The sequence below is a fragment of the Protopterus annectens genome, chromosome 7.part0 (assembly GCF_019279795.1).
Source record: "Protopterus annectens isolate FY-2018-M chromosome 7.part0, PAN1.0, whole genome shotgun sequence".
Lineage (NCBI taxonomy): Eukaryota > Metazoa > Chordata > Ceratodontiformes > Protopteridae > Protopterus > Protopterus annectens.
The window spans coordinates 497,247,815-497,268,461 of NC_056739.1; the positions used below are offsets into that span (position 1 = coordinate 497,247,815).

General features: G+C 43.8%; 1 protein-coding gene across 1 annotated transcript in view; it reads left to right on the forward strand.

Moving 5' to 3' along the window:
- The window catches only part of KIF1C (kinesin family member 1C), a gene marked incomplete in the record, with an annotated part of 1,373,479 nt that overhangs the window by 1,043,297 nt on the left and 309,535 nt on the right, over positions 1-20,647 (forward strand). The window contains 3 exon segments of the mRNA XM_044077100.1: positions 6,799-6,877; positions 7,136-7,281; positions 8,034-8,212. Of these exon segments, the coding sequence (XP_043933035.1) occupies positions 6,799-6,877; positions 7,136-7,281; positions 8,034-8,212 (404 nt within the window).

Below are 20,647 nucleotides of genomic sequence, written 5' to 3' on the forward strand. Positions count from 1 at the left end.
AGGGCTTTGGCCACCTCTGTAGCCTTCCAGTCTAGGTTGCCCATGGACTCTATCTGTGCAGCTGCTACGTGGGCAAACCCTCATAGCTTTATTTCTCATCACAAACTAGATATGGTCTCCAGGAGCAGAGCTAACTTTGGTTCCACTGTTCTGAAAAGTTTGTTCCAATGAGCCGCCCAGGATTATAGATACCAGGGACGCTGTCCCAATCAGCAAGAACGAAGGCGAGATAGACAACTTAACATAAAGAAGTTATGTACCTACCGTAACATTCCATGTTAGTTGTCTTCATCTCGCCTTCTTTCTTGCGTCCCACCCTCCATCCTCCTGTCCTGTTGGACCGAGAGGAGTTCAAGTTTCACTGGCTGAGTGTTCTCTGGTTGTTTCCTGTACTGACTTAGAGAGCATAACAGGTGTGCTCAGCCTTTTGTTTGGAGAGATTCATTCTCTAGCTATGGCTAGGGTTAGCTATTTCAAACGAGATCTGGGTAGCTAGCGCTAGGTATCATGGGATAAGGGGTAGCCTCAAGCCAGTAAACAGCTCTCAAGCTATAGAAGATGGCCGAGTCGGAGCCGAGGATCGGCTCTGATCCCAGCCAGCAAGAAAGAAGGCGAGATGAAGACAACTAACATGGAACGTTATGGTAGGTACATAACTTTTTTTTTCAGTAGATGCTGCACCAGCATGACAAGCAGAAAGTAATTGTGAAATAAAATATTTATATGTCCACCCTAAAGGTCCTCATTAAGGTGTCTGACAGTGTTGTGTGCCTGACCATGTTCTGACATCCCATCACGAGTAGTGAACACAGTGCACCTTCCAGCATGTATTCTTCAATGCCATATTAATGAGATTTTGTAGGCGTAAACCAATGGAAAGATAGTCTACCATGGAATCCTACCATAGCCTCATTTACAGACATTTCACTGTGTGGGTGGTAGTTGGTGTGATAAGCAGTCAACTTTTCATCCAGTAATGATGAACTTGCAGTTTTCCCCCCTTTTTTTTTTCATTACATCATCCTGTGACGCCCTTCCCCAGTGTGCCACATTGATCACTGCATCTACCAGCCTTCCTTACACTGTTGGACTAAAGACTTATTTGCCTGTACATCTGTTAGCCTGTTTATAGAAATTTAATGTGTACAGTTAGATTCAGTAGAGATGTTCATCGTGTTACCCCGCTGCAGTCATCACACTTGGGTTATCCTGTCGTCAGGCGGTCCCGCAGTCGGCCTGAATTCCAAAGTCTTGGTCCGGCGTCAGTTGCTGTCGCTTCTTCCCTGATGTCCGTGCGCCAGGGGTATATAAGAGGCATCCAACACCATTTTCTTCAGTCTTTCTTGTCGCGCGGTGCCCGAAGCAGAAGCAGTTTGCAAGTGCCGGTCGGCCAACACCTGAGATTTTCGAATCGAATTTCATTCCGAAGTCTTCAAAGCTAAGTACCCCATTGGGGAACCTTTTCTTGCCTCAGTCCGATGTCAGAAAAAGTTAACAATTGCATTTCTTGTGGGAAGCAAATACCTCAAAATGACTTTCATTCTTATTGTATACCTTGCCTAGGCCCAGACCACGACGTCCCTGGTTGTCGGTTTTGTGCTAGGTTCAATAAACGAACTATAAAGCGACGCTTTGATTTTGCACGACACTACTTCGGTAGGAAATTTAATTACACTATGCCGTCGGAGCAACCGACTACCAGCATGCATAAAAAGCACAAAGATAAAGACAGGCAGCCTAGATCCAAGCCAGACTTCGAGGCCTCGGCTGGGCTGGTCGCCGGTTCTCCGGTTTTCAGTGAGGCGCCTACACAGCCCTTGACGACTGCAGAATTGGAACCCCAGACCACTTTGGATTCTCAAGCAGAGAGTTCTAGGCCGACGCAGCCATTTTCTTTAGGCCCTACCGACAACATTGCAGAAGGAGAAGCCGGTGCTGCGGAAACACCTTTGGTTACAGAAGGTGTCTTCAGACCAACTACTCTCGACATAAAATCTTATGCTAAGCTTAAGACTCCTCTAAAACCAAAAAAGACTGCACATCAGTCTCCAGTTCAAGGCCCCATGCCTATGAAACAGATGCTTAAAATGGCTGAAGATTTGATTTCTTTAATCAGGGGTTCCCAATCCCCCCCAGACAAAAGGCCTAGACAAGAGGAGGATTATGCCTCCTCTGATCAAGTGTCTATTTCCTCAGGCTCCTCTAAGGAACAGGTTTACTCCTTTCCCCCTTATGAAGATTCTGATGCTGAAGATTCCATTCCCTCAGCTTCTCCCCCTGAAGACTATTCCTTTGGGAAAACCTTACATACCATGAGGGAACATTTCCACTGAGAAGGTCAGGACTACTCCGACTCAAAGAAAAGGCTCAGAGAGTTTCTTTTACTCCCCCAGCACAGACCACTTGCTATCCCTCCAGTTTTTGGACATTGTGTGTGATGTTTACTTAGAATCTAGTCTAAGTCCAGATTCTCTGCCTCCTGCTCCAGCCAAACCAGATAGATATTATAGAGTGCCTGACTCACACAAATTCCTTTACAAAAGCCCTGTTGCTGATCCAGAGACTATCTCCCAGGGCCCCAAAGGGGCTAAGGCTTCTATGGCTAAAAATCCTGTACCCTCTGAAAGGGACTCCAGAGCACTAGATAGGTGGGGGAAGAAGGTTTACACCTCAGCTACTCTAGCTATGAGAGCACTAAATTGTCAATTTCACATGCTGAAATACCAGCAATTCCTAATGTCTCAAATAAAACAAAAGATGAGCACGCACCCTTAACAGTCTGAATTCAAAGAAATGCAGGATCTGTTGCATGCAGCTGAACAGGTGGGCAAACATACTTTACAATGTGGATTTGATTCCTTGGAAGCTTCCTGTAGAGCAGCTGTTACTGGGTCTGTTATACGTAGGCATGCTTGGTTAAAGGAACAAACTCTGCCTGATCATGTTAATGCAAAGTTACTAGATGCACCCTTACAGCAGGATGTCTTATTTGGGGTTAAAGCAGAAGAGATTTTAAAGAAAATGGATGATAAGGTAAAATCTATGCAGACGGTCAAAGATTTCTTACAGGTACAACCCCCATGCTTCAGCAGAAATTGGCCAGCAAAAAAATTGGTCCTTTCCAGCTTCTGACAGACCACAGAGGGGTAAATACAGACGCCCAAGGGGCAGAGGACAAGCACAAATCCCTTACAAACCTCGCCAATGGGGCACTGCAACACAGAAGGGAGGAGAAGACAGGTCCCAAACTACTAGAAGACAAACACAATGACTTAAACCTCAAACTGCCAAGCAAAACTCTCTTGGCAGCTCCCTTGGGAGGAAAATTAGCATTTTTTATAGACAACTGGCGCATCGTCACAAAGGACAAATGGGTCCTAGACATTATCTCACAAGGATACAGATTCCATTTCCACACCTTGCCAAGGATAAAAGGAATGCCAAACTTGCCACAAAATCAATGGGCAAAGCCACAAAAACAAATTACAGCTCTCATGGACATGAGAGCCATTCAACTGGTACCTACACAGGAGCAAGGCCTAGGATTTTACTCAAGGCTCTTTCTAGTCCCCAGAAAGGACAATGCTTGGAGACCCATTCTGGACCTTTAATTCTAAACACCTTCTTGCAAGTACCCAAATTCAAGATGCTAACACTACAGCAGCTTCTTCCCATGTTGGGCAAGAAAACTTGGCTAGTAACGTTGGACCTCAAGGAGGCATACCTGCATGTCCCTATCAGACAGAATTGCAGAAGATACCTCCGTTTCATTGCAGGTTCAACCCATTACCAATTCTCTGCACTGCCCTTTGGCTTATCTACTGCACCCAGGGTCTTCACAAAATGCCTGGCACCAGTAATTGCATACTGCAGACAAAGAGGAATTCAAATATACCCATACCTGGACGACTGCCTCATCCAAGCAGAAAGCAAGGACATTCTCTTACAACATCTGACTTTTGTAAAACACCTTCTAAGTTGCCGAGGGTACACAGTAAACAAAAAGAAATCAAAACTAGTGCCCTCACAAAATGACATTCCTGGGTGCCAGCTTGAATACAACGGCCCAGATGGCTTATCTGACACCAGACAAACAACTACAACTAACTCAATACTTCAAAATAATGGCAACAAAGACCCAACTCCCTACAAGAAAAATTCTGCAGGCCTTGGGCTTCATGGCATCTTGCATACTACTAATACCATTTGCAAAACTGCATATGAGGAAATTACAATGGTACCTGAAAAGCGTATGGACTCAACACAGCCACAGCTTTGAAACAATGATACCTCTCATTCCCTGCCTTCAACAGGAGTTTCTATGGTGGTCACAGGCATGTCACCTCAACAAGGGTCAGCCTTTCACCTTACCCCCAGCCAGGCAAACTATGACAACAGATGCATCGGACTATGCCTGGGGGGCACACATGGCAGGACGGTGCGTTCAAGGCATATGGACTGCAGATCAAAGGAATCTGCACATCAATCAAAAAGAAATGCTAGCTGTACAGAATACTCTGACAGCCTTCAAGGACCTCTTACATCCAGGACAGCTTATAATAAGGACAGACAACACCACAGTAATGTGGTACATAAACAAGGGGGTACACACTCCTACCCTCTATGCAGGCAAGCAATGACCTTGTGGAACACAGCACTGGCTTAGCAAGTTCAATTACAAGCTCAATTCCTGCCAGGAAAAAAGAACACATTAGGCAGACGACCTAAGCAGAAACATCATGGATCCCCACGAGTGGAAACTGGATCCACAAGTATTTGCAATGATAACTCAAAAATGGGGGTGCCCAGACATAGACCTGTTTGCCAACCCCCAAAACCATCAGCTTTCAAAATTTTGCACAAGGACATTTCCCCATCAAGCTTGGAAAGTGGACGCACTCTCATTCAGTTGGAAAATGCTGACAGTATATGCCTTTCCTCCATTGCCCCTTCTCACAAAGGTGCTGCTGAAAGTCAGGATGGAGAGACCTCGAATGATACTCATTGCCCCGGACTGGCCACGCCAGCACTGGTACCCACTACTAAGGAACATGGCCCAGGGCCCACCATGGATTTTACCACAAATTCCTCATCTACTCACACAGCAAGGAGTCGGATTCTACACAGCCAGCTCAAAACCTTAAATTTGGCTGCATGGCAGATCACCTAAGCAACCAGCCAGCCCCTCTTTCACAAGCTGTTATGGATATCATTCTGGAGGCCAGGAGGCCCAGCACCAGGAAAGCCTACTCAGACAAATGGAAAAGATTTTGCGCCTGGAACCAAGCTAAAGGCCAAAATACCCTTCAGCCGGACATGCCTCAGATTCTACAATATTTAACTGAGATGTTACACAAAGGCCTTTCTTTTTCATCTATTAAAATCCACACCTCAGCTATTTCAGCTCACTACAACACGGACCCTCCCTTATTTTCACATCCACTCCTAAAGCAGTATCTCAGAGGGGCAAAAAACATTAGGCCTCCCAGGAGAGCGCCAACACCAACTTGGGACCTAAATTTTGTTCTGAAAAAACTTACGCTGCCACCTTTTGAGCCAGCTTTCTCAGCTGACAAAGTTTATATCATGGAAGACTGCCCTGCTGCTAGCAATTACTTCAGCCAGAAGAGTCTCAGAGCTACAGGCACTAATGGCAGTAGAGCCTTTCCTCATTTTTCATCAAGACAGAGTTTCTCTATGAACTAACCCCTCCTTTATGCCAAAGGTGGTATCCAGTGTGGCTCTAAATCAAACCATCCACTTACCCACCTTCTTTCCAAATCCACAGAACAAAGGAGAGAGACTCCTGCATTCCTTGGACATTCACAGGCAACTACGTTACTACTTGGATAAAACTAAGGCTTTCAGAAAATCTGACCAACTTTTTGTATCCTATGCTACAGCATCACAAGGAAAGGCGATCTCAAAACAGACCATTTCCAAATGGATAGGACATTGCATACGTTTTTGCTACACCCATCATGGAAAACCAGTTCCTGCTAGCATAAGGCCCCACTCCAGGGCAGCAGCTACATCTACAACCTTCCTCAGGGGAGTGCCAACTAAGGATATTCTGGAAGCTGCAACTTGGAGTTCAGTACACACCTTCACCAAACACTGTCGCTTACCACTTTACTCTAAGACTAGAGCTGGCTTCGCCACTGCAGTTTTGCAGGGCCTTCTAGCCTCCTCTAACCCTGTTTGACTCCACCTCCCATCCTTAGCTTTGGAATTCTACCCAAGTGTGATGACTGCAGCAGGGTAACACGATGAACATAGTACAGTTTTGTACCTACCATAAATGTAGATGTTTGAGTGTATACCCTGCTGCAGTCCAGGTTACCCTCCCTCCATCCCCTCTGACCTAACTAAAACCTTTCAATGACTTAAAATCTGATACAACCTTTGTGGTGTATTTGCTTATAGCTGGAGGGATGTTTGGTTTGTGCTAAGCTTTTATTATTGGTACTATCTACTGACCATCTTTTGGGGGGCACCTGACATCTGGGGCAAGAAAAACTGAAGAAAATGGCGTCGGATGCCTCTTATATACCCCTGGTGCACTGACGTCAGGGAAGAAGCGACAGCAACCGACGCCGGACCAAGATTTTGGAATTCAGGCCAACTGCGGGGACCGCCTGACGACAGGATAACCCAAGTGTGATGACTGCAGCAGGGTATACACTCTAACATCTACATTTATGGTAGGTACAAAACTGTACTTTTTTCTTAATATTCTTTTCCCTTTTCATACTGTTCAGTGTTCCATGTTCCATGTTTCAGTTTTTTTCCTTGCAGGGGGTAATTCTCGAACAGCGATGATTGCGGCTCTTAGTCCAGCTGATATCAACTATGAAGAAACGCTCAGTACACTCAGGTGAGGAGAGCGACAGACCTCTTTTGAAGCATTTCCAGCTTTTCTTTTATTTTAAATCCTTTCCTACCTTCACAGAGTTAGGGAATTGCATGTTTTCAGAATATTGTTAAGGAGCATGTGTTTTGGAATTTTGTATGCTGTTTGCAAGGGAGAAAAATAAAACACCTCCATTATCACGTGTGATTCATTGAACTCAAATTCATTTTTAAACATCCCACATAAGTCACATCTGCTTCTTTCTCCATTTCTTATTCGTAGATATGCAGACCGTGCTAAGCAGATCAAATGTAATGCTATTATAAATGAAGACCCCAATGCCCGACTTATTCGGGAACTAAAGGAAGAGGTGGCCAGACTCCGTGATCTGCTGTTCTGTCAGGGAACATCTGGTGTAGTCCTTGAAAGTAGGTGCTGCTATTTCCTGCTTGCACTTGAAAATATGTATATATTTTTTTAATGTTTGCTTTTTTGTTTCTTTTGCATTTGTTTCTGCCTTTCTGACTTCTGCACATAACAAAATGGTGTTTGCTGAAGCCTCATAAAAGTAAATGAACAATGCTAGTTAGTGCAGATACAGTGACTGTTTTACAGGCATGGATTAGAGATTCATGTGTTTTGTTAGAGTATTAAGTGCTGACATAAATTACTATTGATAGTGATTTACTCAAGAAATGGGCAGTCAGTTATTGAAGATTTCACTAATATCAATACTGAAGAAAGATCAAGTATTTTTGTAACGCCAGTGTAACCAAATGCCATACTTCATTAGTAATGCTGTGCTGGTCTTTCTACCATTAGGTCACTTGCTTTCCCCATTGGTTGTTACCAGGCAAAGCTCACAGTAGTGCTAGAGTAGTGAACACGCTATTTGTTTGCACATGCTGGATTACTTTGATAAGCACTGCTGTGATTTCTTAGCCACAAAGCCCTGGAAGTGATATGGCTTTATTACATACTGTGCGGGAGAAACTGCATAATATTAGTAACCAGCTTAACTGTGTGTAGCATGTATAATCTGTCCACACTGAAGTAAGGAGAAATAAATCCTGCTCTGATTTACAAGCTTTATGTTCCTTATCGCAGAGCAGTGTGTTTAGGTTGAACTACCCATTTTCCTTGCGTTGTATTTAATTTAATGCTATGACATTTTGAGCAGGTATGAAAATTAATGAGAACAAAGATGGCAGTCAACCCCAAGCTGCAAATTTGATCCCGAAAGTTACCATGGAGACTTGCCCAGCGCTACTTCCTGTTACTAACGATGCCCAGCAGGGACCATATGACAGGTCTGAAGATGAGGTCATCTGTCAGGAAGAAGCTATTGAAAGACTTAAGGTAATAATGGATTGTAATGCAGCAGAGCATTCTGCCTGTTTTAAAAGTGCATTTAAAAGCAGTAGCTGGAGATTGCCATTCTGTGCTGATAACTGGTATCTATTTTCTGGTAGTTTACCCATATTTGCTTGTGTGCTTCTTTCGGGATTCAGCTTGTGCTACCTGATAAGACTTTAGTGTTGCTTGCTGGAATGTTAGACTACTTTCTTATAAGCATAGCACTAAATTTATTTTAAAGTGATTTGTTACAATTTGTGTTCTGCTTTTGTTTTGCCTGCACTGCAGTAGCTGTAGTGGTCACTGTTGTGTTTTCTTTTGAATAATTTATTTCCTAGTTGAAACAGTCAAGGCAGAGGTTCTTTTGGTATTCTATTATGTCCTTCTTATTCGTATGCTGCAGTATCCATAACATGAGGGAGTCCACCTCTGGTTGACTCGTACATCCAGCCGTTAAGTTAAATTGCTACTGCGTAGGTATGTGTGTCGGCTCGCCACACTAAGTGTACATTGGCCATGAACAGATGCCAGCACACACCTACCTCAAAACTTCTCTGCCGACTGTTTGACTACCAGCTCCAATTGTCACTCGCTTGGGAAAGTTATCTCGTGCTTCATATGTGTTCAGACAAGTACCCCTTAGGCGTTGCTTATTACCTTTTGCTACTGTTTTCTTGTGAGTTAATGTCCAGTAGAAAGTGCAAGTGTCATTGTGGAAGGCAGATTCCACATAAAGACATGCACAAGCTCTGGTCTTGTTCTGGGCCTAGACAGAATAAACATATGTCGTGCGATATTTGCAAAGCCTTTGTCCTGAAGACATTTGGAAGCTGCTTGCTTCCCTTAGATTATATTTAGAGAATCAACATCTGAAACGCCTTGCAAGGGATATGGATCTGACGTCAGGACCTTCGGAAGAGCAGCAACTCGAGGGCCCGGAATCCTAGGCCCGAAACCATGGCCGCTCCCTCTACACCATGCATCCCTCCTGAGGCTGATGAAAGCTGACCCCACGTTGGAAACCGCAGATTCTCCCTTGACTGTTAGCATTGCAGAAGCCATTAAGGAGACTGCTAGCACATCCCAGAGGGAACCGCAGGCGTCCAGCCTGGGTGCTGGAGGGGGGGGGGGCACAGCTTATTTCCGAAGATTGTGGACCACGATGATGTTCTTTTGGACTTGTGGAATGTTGCCTGACATCCGGTCCCCCTACTCTGCACCGTGTATCGGAGTCTCCTAAAAAAGTAAAAACAGAAAAACAAGTATACTTCTCTGGTACAACATGGTCTTCCATTCGAACAAGCCTCTGATTGGCAGGCCTTTACCCAAGGCCTCTTGAATGCTTTCACCGTATGTCAGAGTCTCCTAAAAAAGGAAAAACAAGTTATACTTCTCTGGTACAACATGGTCTTCCATCCGAACAAGCCTCTGATTGGCAGGCCTTTACCCAAGGCCTCTTGAATGCTTTCATGGCGTTATGCCATGTGCCAGCTCAGGTCCAGGCCCCTTCTCCCACCACTCTTAGGAAAAGGTCTTTGGAAGATCTGTCCTCTGAGCATGAAGATTCCTCTGGGGATGAATCTTGCTACCTGTTCCTCTCAGATTGCTTCTCCTCTGGGGTATGCTTCCCCAGAAGAGGAGTCCAATGGAGCAGACTCCCCTGGGGACGATATCACTTTTGGGGAGGCCATTGTTCAAATGAAAGACTATTTCAAATGGGATTGAAGTCTGGTATCTGAGAAACAAAAGAGGTATTATGTCTTCTTACAGATGGAGTCTCTTAACCCTTCTGCAATTCCCCCTGTCCAACCTGCCTTTTTAGATGCTTTCTGGCAGCCTTCAAATTCCTAGTCTCCCAACCTCCTGCACCTAAATGCCCTGAGAGGTTCTACACAGTGCCTGAGGATGCCAAGTTCCTGTTTAAGGCCCCATCAGCAGACCCAGTTACCATCTCTGTGGCTGCTGATAGTACCTCCAAATTGATACCCTCCACTTCCTTATTTCCCCTCTGATAAGGAAAGTAGAATTATGGAGACTTTGGGCAAAAAAGTTTATACTTTTGCCACCTGTTAGGGCCATTAACTATCAGACTTGTATGGCCAAGTATGCATTGGCTTTGCTGCCTCGTGCCATCAAGCAATTTGGAGAGTTAACAGGCTGCCTTAAGTCCAAAATAATTAACCTTCTTAAGTCTTGCAGGCAGGGTTATCAGATACTCCGTAAAATGTAGTTACAATGCAGTGGAGTCCTTTGCCAGGGCAGCTGCATCAGGCTCAGTCTTGAAAAGGTATTCTTGGCTCAGGCTGCGGACTTTGCCCGATGATATCAAAGCAAAACATATGGAAGCACTCTTAGATAAACCCTTATTTGGCTCTGCTGCTGCTGAGCTCTTCAAGGGCCTTCAAGAAAAGGGCAAAGAACTTCAAGACCTTAGGGACATCTTTATGTCCCCTGTTCCGCACTTCCAGAGGAACTACCCTGTCAAGACTTTGTTAGGAAGTCCTCTAAACACCTCTCTTCCAAAGGGAGAAAGGATTCCAGAAAGCAGGCCCCTTCTAGATCCTCTCATTCTACACCTGCACAAAAGCAGCCATTTCAGGCAAAACCTGGTAGTCGGACTACTAGGCCCTAAACCCATATGCTCGTCTCTCTCTGCCCTTCCCAGCTTGGAAGCATATTACCCAGGACTCTTGGGTCCTTACCATTATCAGACAAGTTTACTTCATGACCTGGGAATCCAGACCATACTTTTGAGGTATTCCCTAACCCCACTGAGACCAAATGGCCTTCTTTCCTAAAGTCCTGCATTCCCTGTTATCCCAGGGCACCATTCAAGAGGTGCCTCCAGACCTAAGGGGAAAAGGATTCTATTCCAGAATGTTTCTAGTCCCCAGGAGGGAAGGTCCTTGGAGCCCTATCTTAGACCTATCTCATCTAAACACATTTCTCATGGTGCCTTCCTTCCCCCTGCTGACTCTTCCTGCTGTCTTACCCCTGATTCTTCCTCAGGCTTACATGATATCCTTGGACATAAAAGATGCTTACTTGCACATCCCAGGCCACCCACTTTTCAGGAAACTCCTTTGATTCTCTGTGGATTTTTCACAATTTCAATTCTATGCTTTGCCATTTGGTCTCTCTATGGCTCCCAGAGTATTGACAAAATGCTTGGTCCCAGTCTTAGCCTTTTTCAGACTGCAGGGCATTTGGATATTTCCTTACTTGGATGATCTCCTCATTCAGGCCTCATTTCCAGGGTTGGTACAAGAGCACTTAGATTACACCATGACCATGCTTAAGGGTTTGGGGTTCACTGTAAATCAACAGAAATCTTACCTGAACCCATCCCAGGACCATGTGTTCCTCAGTTATAGGATACTCGCAGCCCAAATGATGGCCTGCCTGACCCCAGACAAAATTCTGACCCTCACCACTTACTTGCAGGAACTAATTCCACTGTAGTCTCTGTCTGCCATGGAGATGTTCATCGTGTTTCAATGTTGCAGTCATTACTGTCGGGTTATCCTGCTGGCAGGCGACCCGCGGTCGGCCAGAATTCCAAAGTCCAGGTCCGGCGTCTGTTGCTGTCACCTCTTCCCTGACGTCAGTGCGCCAGGGGTATAAAAGACACAGCCGACGCCATTTTCTTTGGTCTTTCTTGCCGCGCGGTGCCCGAAGCAAAAGCAGTTCGCAAGTGCCGGTCAGCCGACTCCTGAGATTTTCACAGACTAATTTCAGATCCGAAGTCTTCATTAAAGCTAAGTACCCTGTTGGGGAAACTTTTTTCTTGCTCCAGACCGATGCCAGAAAAAGTTAACAATTGTATTTCTTGTGGGAAGCAAATACCGCATAAGGATTATCACTCTTACTGTATTCCTTGCCTATGCCCTGATCATAACGTTGCTAGCTGTCATTTTTGTGCTAGATTCAACAAGCGCGCTATTAAGCGTCGCTTTGATTTGCTTATCATTACTTTGGTCGAAAATTCAATTACATAATGCCATCGGAACAACCGACGAACGGAGTTTCTAAAACATGCAAGGAAAAAGAGAAAGACAGGCATCCGAGATCCAAAACCGACGGCGAGGCTTCCGCTAAGCCAGTCACCTGTTCTCAGTGAGGCGCTTTCGCAGCCCCTGACACCCGCTACCTCAGAGCCACAGGCCGCTGACGACTCCCACGTGGAGCCAGCTAGGCCTCTGGATACTCAAGGTATTGGACACTCGGAAATCTTACCTCAGATGTGTCCGGAGCCGCTGAGCAGGCATCGGCTTCTGAGGGTGTTTTCAGACCTACACAGTTATATCAATACCTTGAGTATCCAGAGGGCCTAGCTGGCTCCACGTGGGAGTAGTCAGCGGCCTGTGGCTCTGAGGTAGCGGGTGTCAGGGGCTGCGAAAGCGCTTCACTGAGAACCGGCGACTGGCTTAGCGGAAGCCTCGCCGTCGGTTTTGGGGACCTTCACTGTGTCACTACTAGAAAGAGGCACAGTATTCTAAATCTATTCTGTGCATTTTTGTACCATTTCATGGGGTGGCGAAAGCCACATCACTATGGCTAGGCTTACAAATGCCCCAGGGCAGATAGCCTAGTACTAAACTATGAAACTATATGTAAAGCCTACTTCAACTTCAAAAGCAAAGACTACAGCAGCTTTAAAGACAAAGAAACAAGTACAGCGTTCTTCAGAACAGATTTCCATGCCTAAAAAAACAGATGCACAAAATGGCCGAAGACCTTATTACCTTGATCAGGGGTTCCCATCCCTCTCCTATCAAAAGGCCTAGGCAAGAGACAGACTGGTTTCCATTTCCTCTGACTCCTCTTCTGTACAGGAATACTCTCTTCCTCCCTATGAGGATTCTGATGCTGAAGAATCCTTTCCTTCAGCCTCTCCTCCTGAGGATTTTTCTTTTGGGGAAACCCTGCATTCCATGAGGGAACACTTCCACTGGGAGAGCCAAGATTATTGAGAATCAAAGAAAAGGCTCAGAGATTTTCTTTTACTTCCTCAGCACAGGCCTCTTGCTATTCCCCCTGTGCTAGACATTGTAGATGTATTCTCAGAGTCCGGCTTTTCTCCAGATTCCTTACCTCCAGCTCCTGTTAAGCCAAACAGATATTACAGGGTTCCTGATTCTCATAAATTTCTTAATAATAACCCTTCTGCTGACCCAGAAACTATTTCCCAGGTTCCTAAGGGGGTTAAGGCCGCTACTGCTAAAAACCCTGTCCCTTCTGACAGGGACTCAAGGGCACTAGACAGATGGGGAAAAAAGGTTTACACTTCGTCTACTTTGGCTGTGAGGGCTTTTAATTGTCAATTTCATATGATTAAATATCAGCAATACTTAATGTCACTGTTAAAACAGAAAATGCTGACTAATTCTGATTGTACAGAAAATAAGGAAATACAGGATTTATTGCATGCAACTGAACAAGTGGGAAAGCATACATTGCAATGTGGTTTTGACTCTCTGGAGGCCTCCTGCAGGGCCGCAGTTACGGGTTCTGTCATTAGGAGGCACGCTTGTTTAAAGGAATAAAATCTGCCTGATCATGTTGAAGCAAAATTATTAGATGCTCCTTCACAGCATGATACTTTATTTGGTGTTAAAGCAGAGGAGGTTTTGAAGAAAATGGAGGACAAAGCGAAATCTATGCAAACAGTAAAGGATTTCTTACAGGTGCAGCCACCAAAATTTAGCAGGAACTGGCCTACAAAGAATTGGTCCTTTCCAGTGTCGGACAGGCCACAAAGAGGCAGATACAGACATCCCAGAGGCAGATCCCAGCCACAGGGTTCATACAGGCCAAAACAGTGGGGTGCTTCTGTCTCCAAAACTGGAGAAGACAAAGCACAGCCATACAGGAAACAGTCCCAATGACTTGCCTCTGCCAGCACCAAGTACTTATCTTCTTGCAGCCCCCTTAGGGGGAAAACAAGCACTTTTCTCTCAAAATTGGCACATGATCACCCAGGACAAATGGGTATTGAATATAGTGTCCCAGGGCTACAGGTTCCACTTTCACACCCTACCAAAGGCAAAAGGTTTGTCAAACCTGCCACACAGTCAATGGGCAGAGGCACAAGAACAAGTTTCGAGCCTTACGCAAATGAGGGCCATTCAGCAAGTACCACAGCAAGAGCAGGGACAAGGATTTTACTCAAAACTTTTCCTAGTCCCCAGAAAGGACAAAACCTGGAGACCAATACTGGACCTGTCTGTTCTAAACACGTTTCTGGATGTTCCAAAATTCAAAATGTTGACTCTGCAGCAGCTTCTGCCCATGCTGGGCAAGAAGACTTAGCTTGTAACTTTGGACTTAAAAGAGTTATACCTGCATATACCAATCAGACAATCTTGCAGAAGATACCTCAGATTCATAGCTGGCTCAATGCACTTCCAGTTCTCTGCACTGCCCTTTGGCTTATCTACTGCGCCCAGGGTCTTCACAAAATGCCTGGCACCAGTAATTGCATTTTGTAGACAAAGAGGAATTCAAATTTATCCCTACTTGGACGACTGCCTTATACAAGCAGAGAACAAGGACACACTACTAAAGCATCTGGCGTTCGTAAAAAGATTATTAATTTGTCTAGGGTACACAATAAACGAAAAGAAATCGAAACTAGTACCCTCTCAAGAGATAATATTCCTGGGTGCAAGCTTAAATACAACTGCCCAGATGGCTTCTCACGCCAGACAAAGACAACTAACTTCTTACTTCAAAATGTTGGCAACGAAGACCCAGTTATCTGCAATAAAAATTCTGCAGGCTTTGGGCTTCATGGCATCCTGCATTCTGCTAATTCCATATGCCAGACTGCATACGAGGAAACTTCACTGGTACCTAAAAAGTGTCTGCACTCAACATTGTCAAAACCTGGAAGCATTAATTACACTCATTCCTTGCCTGCAACAGGAGTTTCGATGGTGGGCTCATGCCTGTCACCTCGACAAGGGACAGCCTTTCACTCTACCCACAGCCAGGCAGACAATAACAACAGATGCATCAGACTATGCCTGGTGTCAAAGGAAAAAACTTCAAAGACCAATACACGTAAGGTTCAGTTAAGGCACTTTAATTTACTTGCAGCAAGGAGACAAAAACATGCAAATACAAGGATTTGTCTAACTACTAACAGGAAGTATGTTCATTCTTATACTATTTTACAAGACATGGCCTTCTAAGCTGATGTAATCAAGCACAACTTTTAGCATTGTTCTACAGCAGATGTTACTTCAGATTTTCTGCTGACATGACTAGATTTGTGAGAAACTTTTCAGAAAAACAACCTGGCCTTGGTGACATTTAATCCATTTACAAGCATCTATTGTACAGTGTTACTTTTCAAGTTACTTTTCTAATACAGAAACGAGCAAATGCTGATTGCAGTTCATATTTTCAAGCAGGCTTTGTACTAATTATCTGTAACTTCTACAGCTGTGTATTTTCTCATGGCACAGCGGAACTTCTTGTCTAAGTTTCATACAAGTAGTATTGTTCTATTCATTATTTTCCTAACGGAAGCAGAAATCACCTGCTTCTCAGTAAATTTCCAAGGCACAAGCAAGATTTTAGCTAACAGTACAAGGTCAGAAAGCAACTGCAGTTTGTACAGATTTATGCAGTATGAAATAGAATAAATGTGTTAACCCTTTTCAAGCTCTAAATGCACTAAGCATATTGCTAATACACACGTTAATACATATTTTTCTAACATTTCCCCCCTATTAATACTTTTATTCTACTTTCAAAATAAGCATAAACAGTTTGTTTTCTTCTCCTAACCTCTTCCACTTAGGATTTGCAGTTGAGAGAGTCATTCAGTTTAAACTTATGAAAGCTTTTTAGTCTTTTTAACAGTTCTTCAAACTCAGTACTTTGATATAAGGTTTCAGAAACTGACATGTCTATAAGGTCTTTAATCAGTCTTTTCATGCAGGGGATACCACAACAAACACATACTCCCAGTAGGAGCATACCTACACAAATGGCAATCAGGATGTTCATTAGGATGGTACCCCACCCCCCAAACCATTTCTGGAAAAAGTCCGTCAGTGGGTTTTGGCCTGGTTTGGTCATGGCCGACACTTGCTGAATTACCTCAAGATGATTGTCTATCTCGTGTTTATGGTCAGGAATATACGAACAGCATTCTTCTTGGATTAAAGGGCACGTACCATCTCTCGCCGCTAGGGTGAAGTCGAGAGACATGCGGTTTTGGAGCACTACAGTTCTCATAGCATTCAGTTCATCAGTCACCAATTCGAGAGCAGAAAAAGTTCCGTTGCTCATTACTTCGAGAAGTTTCGACAGTTTTCTCAGCTCCCAGATCGATTTCACTGCTCCATATGCTGGTAATATGCCTGCCCACGATATAACGCTATCACTCAAGTCCATGTGTGTCAGTCCTTTGCCTAGAGAGTGATGGTCTTTCCAACGAACATAGATTTGTCCCACTGGATTTACAGATTTCTTGACGACTTCTCGGACATTTCGAATTTTCCCATGAGGCAAAACTGCAGTGTGTCGTATGGCCGGAACCAGGTAACCCAAAAAACAACTGCCGGACCAATTCTCAGGTAACCATTTGTATGCCTTTCTGCCACACACAAAATAACAATCCCCTACTTTAGTAGTAACCTTGCTATGAATGTACACTCGCCCTGCATGAAACATTTTTCTATCAGTTATAGATAGCTGTTTATAAAGAACAGAATTATGTTTTACTTCAAGTGTTTTGTGCATCAATCCAAGAAATGAATCATAGTTTGTATTACAATAAAGATCTACTTTGTTACCTTTAGTGTAACATCTATAAGGAACAGTCACATTGCAATTGCTCCAACCCACCTGAACAGTATCATTTTTATAAAAACACACAGTTCCCTTTTGTGGAACAGACAAGTGCAATGCTATTTTATCTTGTGCTGTAATGGTTGAGGTATCAGAAATCAAGTTCTCCCAGGTCTCATTGACCCCTAGGGGGACTGTAGTCATTAATAACCCCCTGTATGCTGTCAGCAAAGCTGTGCAAATCCAGCAATTCGAAACATTGAAAGTCTCAGCATACACATATTTAATTGCCTGGTAAGTGTTAAAGTTTGGATGCCAGTTTGAATAACGCTTCATGTTTATTCAGTTCTGTCTGTGTGGCTGGGAAAAGAAAAGGCCACAACAAAAAGATTATTGTCACTAATACAATTAACAGGGTGATTATGCAATACTTCTGCGGAAAGGGTTGTTCTGCATTCCTGTTTCTTCTGGACTCTCTTGGCATGTAACAAGATTTTTGTCCAGTTTAAAGTTTTTAACTAATTTACAGTGCGTCAAGTGGATCCAGGAGGCACACTCCGCAATTTTGAGTGCAGTGGGTGTTGACAAAAGCACTTGATATGGACCTTCCCACTTAGGAGACACCCAATTTTTCCTCTTAACTATCTTCAGCCAGATCCACGCTCCAGGGGACACTGCCACTTCTGACGGTTTGGTTCGTTCTTTATCTGAAATAGAATTTAACTGCAACAAATGTTTAGAATTTAACAAATTACGCATATACTCTGCTAATGTACTGTCAGCTTCCTGGTCTGCAGGCATGAGAGATTTCCACTGAGGTATATAGTAAGCCCTTCCAAAGAGCTTTTCAAAAGGAGTCAATCCTTTTGCATTTGGAACAGTTCTCATGCTCAGTAGTGCCAGAGGCAGACAGTACACCCAGTTTCTCTGCGTTTCTGTCATTAATTTTCTTAGCTTACTCTTTAAAATCCCATTATGCCTCTCTACTAGCCCTGCTGATTGCGGGTGATACGCACAATGATTCTTTAGAGAAATACAAAAATGTTTACTTAACTGCTGTATGGTCTGATTCATGAAGTGTGTGCCGTTGTCACTGTAGATCCTTTCCGGAATGCCGATTCTAGGGATGATTTCTTTAACAAGCACTTTGGCCACAGTCGTAACGTCTGGATTTTTAGTCGGAAAGGCTTCCACCCATCTGGAAGACATATCTACAATGACAAGACAATACTTCTTATTTTCACATTTATTCAACTCTATGAAATCCATACAAATAGTATGAAAAGGGTCCGGTGGTGTAGGGAAACTCCCTTGCTTGGGCTTTAACGCCCTTTGTGCATGATGTTTATTACAAATGTGGCATAACGAACAAAATTTTTTAGAGTAGTTTGTAAATCTGTACGTTGTGAACACTTGGTTCACCAGCTGTACCATCCCCCCTATTGAGACACGGCACTGCCCATGGCTCAACAAAGCTGCATATCTAAACAAATTAGACGGCAGTATTGGTTTCCCTTCTTTACAGATATGCAGTCCCTTTTCGAGAATTGCTCCTCGTTTTACCCATCTTTGTTTTTCAGTTTGCATAGTAAGTGTTTGCATTGTCTTCAACATTTCTAAGTCTAAAATCTCAGAGGGTTGTAGTTCCTCATTCAAAAGAAATATTTCTAAAGCTGCCTGCTTTGCAGCTGTATCAGCTGTCGCATTACCTTTTGAAATCCTGTCCTGTTGCTTGGTATGAGCTGTGCATTTACAAATAGCTACTTTCTGAGGTAACTGAATAGATTATAAAAGATCTAAAATAAACTGTGCATGATTGATTGGTTTGCCAGTAGATGTTATCATTCCTCGATTTTTCCACTGTTGCGCAAAAACATGTACAGTAGAAAAAGCATACTGGCTGTCAGTAAAAATGTTTAACATTTACCCTTTGCTAAGGTACATGCCTGTGTCAAGGCAATCAATTCTGCTGCCTGTGCAGATAAACTGTGTGGTAAAGATTTCGCTTCTATAATGTCTGTGTCAGAAACTACTGCATATCCTACTAGGTTCTGTCCTGCAGGACCCCTTTTGCATGAGCCGTCCACGTAGTATGTCACCTCGGCATCATCCAAGGGAACATCCGTAAGATCTTTTCTAGGCAGTGTCTTTTGCTCAATCACCTGCAGGCAGCTGTGTGGTGTGCCATCTGCAGGGGTTGGGAGCAAGGTAGAAGGGTTCAAAGTCGTACATCGTTCAGTTGTCATATGAGGTTGGCTCAACAATATAGTCATACAGGAAAGATGCCTAGCAGAGGAAAGATATGCTACCTTCTCTTGTAGTAAAATAATCGCGACTGCATGAGGCATTCTCAATGTGAGAGGGTGGAACAACACTATTGAGGCGGAAGCCTGTACTGCCATTGCAGCTGCAACTACTGCTTGTACACAGTGAGGTAAAGACCATGCCACTGGGTCCAGTTGTGATGAATAATAAGCACTAGGGCGTTGCTTGTCCCCATGCTGCTGTGTTAACACTGATGTCATATAACCTTGCTTACAATCTACAGTTTGGAAAAAGCGTTTATAATAGTTTGGTAATCCCAAAACTAATGAGGGCGCTATTAACTGTTTCAGTTTGCAGAAAGCAGATTCTGCTTCTGGTGTCCATTGTAATAAATCCTGTGCTGCCATAGGCTTTTTATAAATCAGGTTAACGGTGCAGATTTCCAAGGCATAGCTTGGAATCCAACTCCGACAAAAATTAGTCGTACCCAGGAAGGACATCATTTCCTTCTTGGTAGTGGGTTTTGGTGCTTGCAAAATCACTATTTTTCTGTCCTCATCTAATGTCCTACCTTCCTTGGATATTACATATCTTAGGTATTTAACTTGTTTTTTCCAAAGCTGCAGTTTATTTTTGTTTACTTTATGTCCTTCAGTGGCTAAAAATTGTAATAGCGCTATGGTATCTTCTTTACGATCTTGCTGGGTGGGGGACGCCAGCAGGATATCATCAACATAAAGCAAAATCTGACTACCTCTTGGTGGGGTAAATCCCGCCAAGTTGCTTGCCATTTCTTGTGAGAATATTGTTGGACTTTCACAATACTCCTGTGGTAGTCGTGTATATGTATATCTTTTCCCCTGAAACGTGAATGCAAACCAATGCTGGCTGTCAGGGTGTATCGGTATCGAAAAGAACACATTGCTGATATCTACCACAGAAAAATATTTCTGTTGAGGTTTTAAATCGTTCATCAAGGTGTGTGGGTCTGGCACCATAGGTGCCCTTGGTATTACTGCGTCATTTACAGCTTCTAAATCTTGGACCATACGCCACTCTCCATTCGCTTTCTTAACAGGAAATAAGGGTGTGTTACATGGTGAATCAGGAGATTCCACCAGCATCCCTTCCTTAAGTAAAGCTGCTTAAATAGGTTTGATTCCTACCTCTGCATCTTTTCTTAAGGGATACTCTCTCTTTTGTGGTCTAAATGCTGACTTTGGCGTAATAGTAACTGGTCCGGCTGTACGAATAAGTCCTACATCTGATTTTCCTGTTGACCAGAGATTTTCTAGTATATTCTGTAAGGCATTCTCTTCCTCCTTCAATAGGAGTGCTAATCAGCTGTCCTTGCTAGACTGCAAGTGT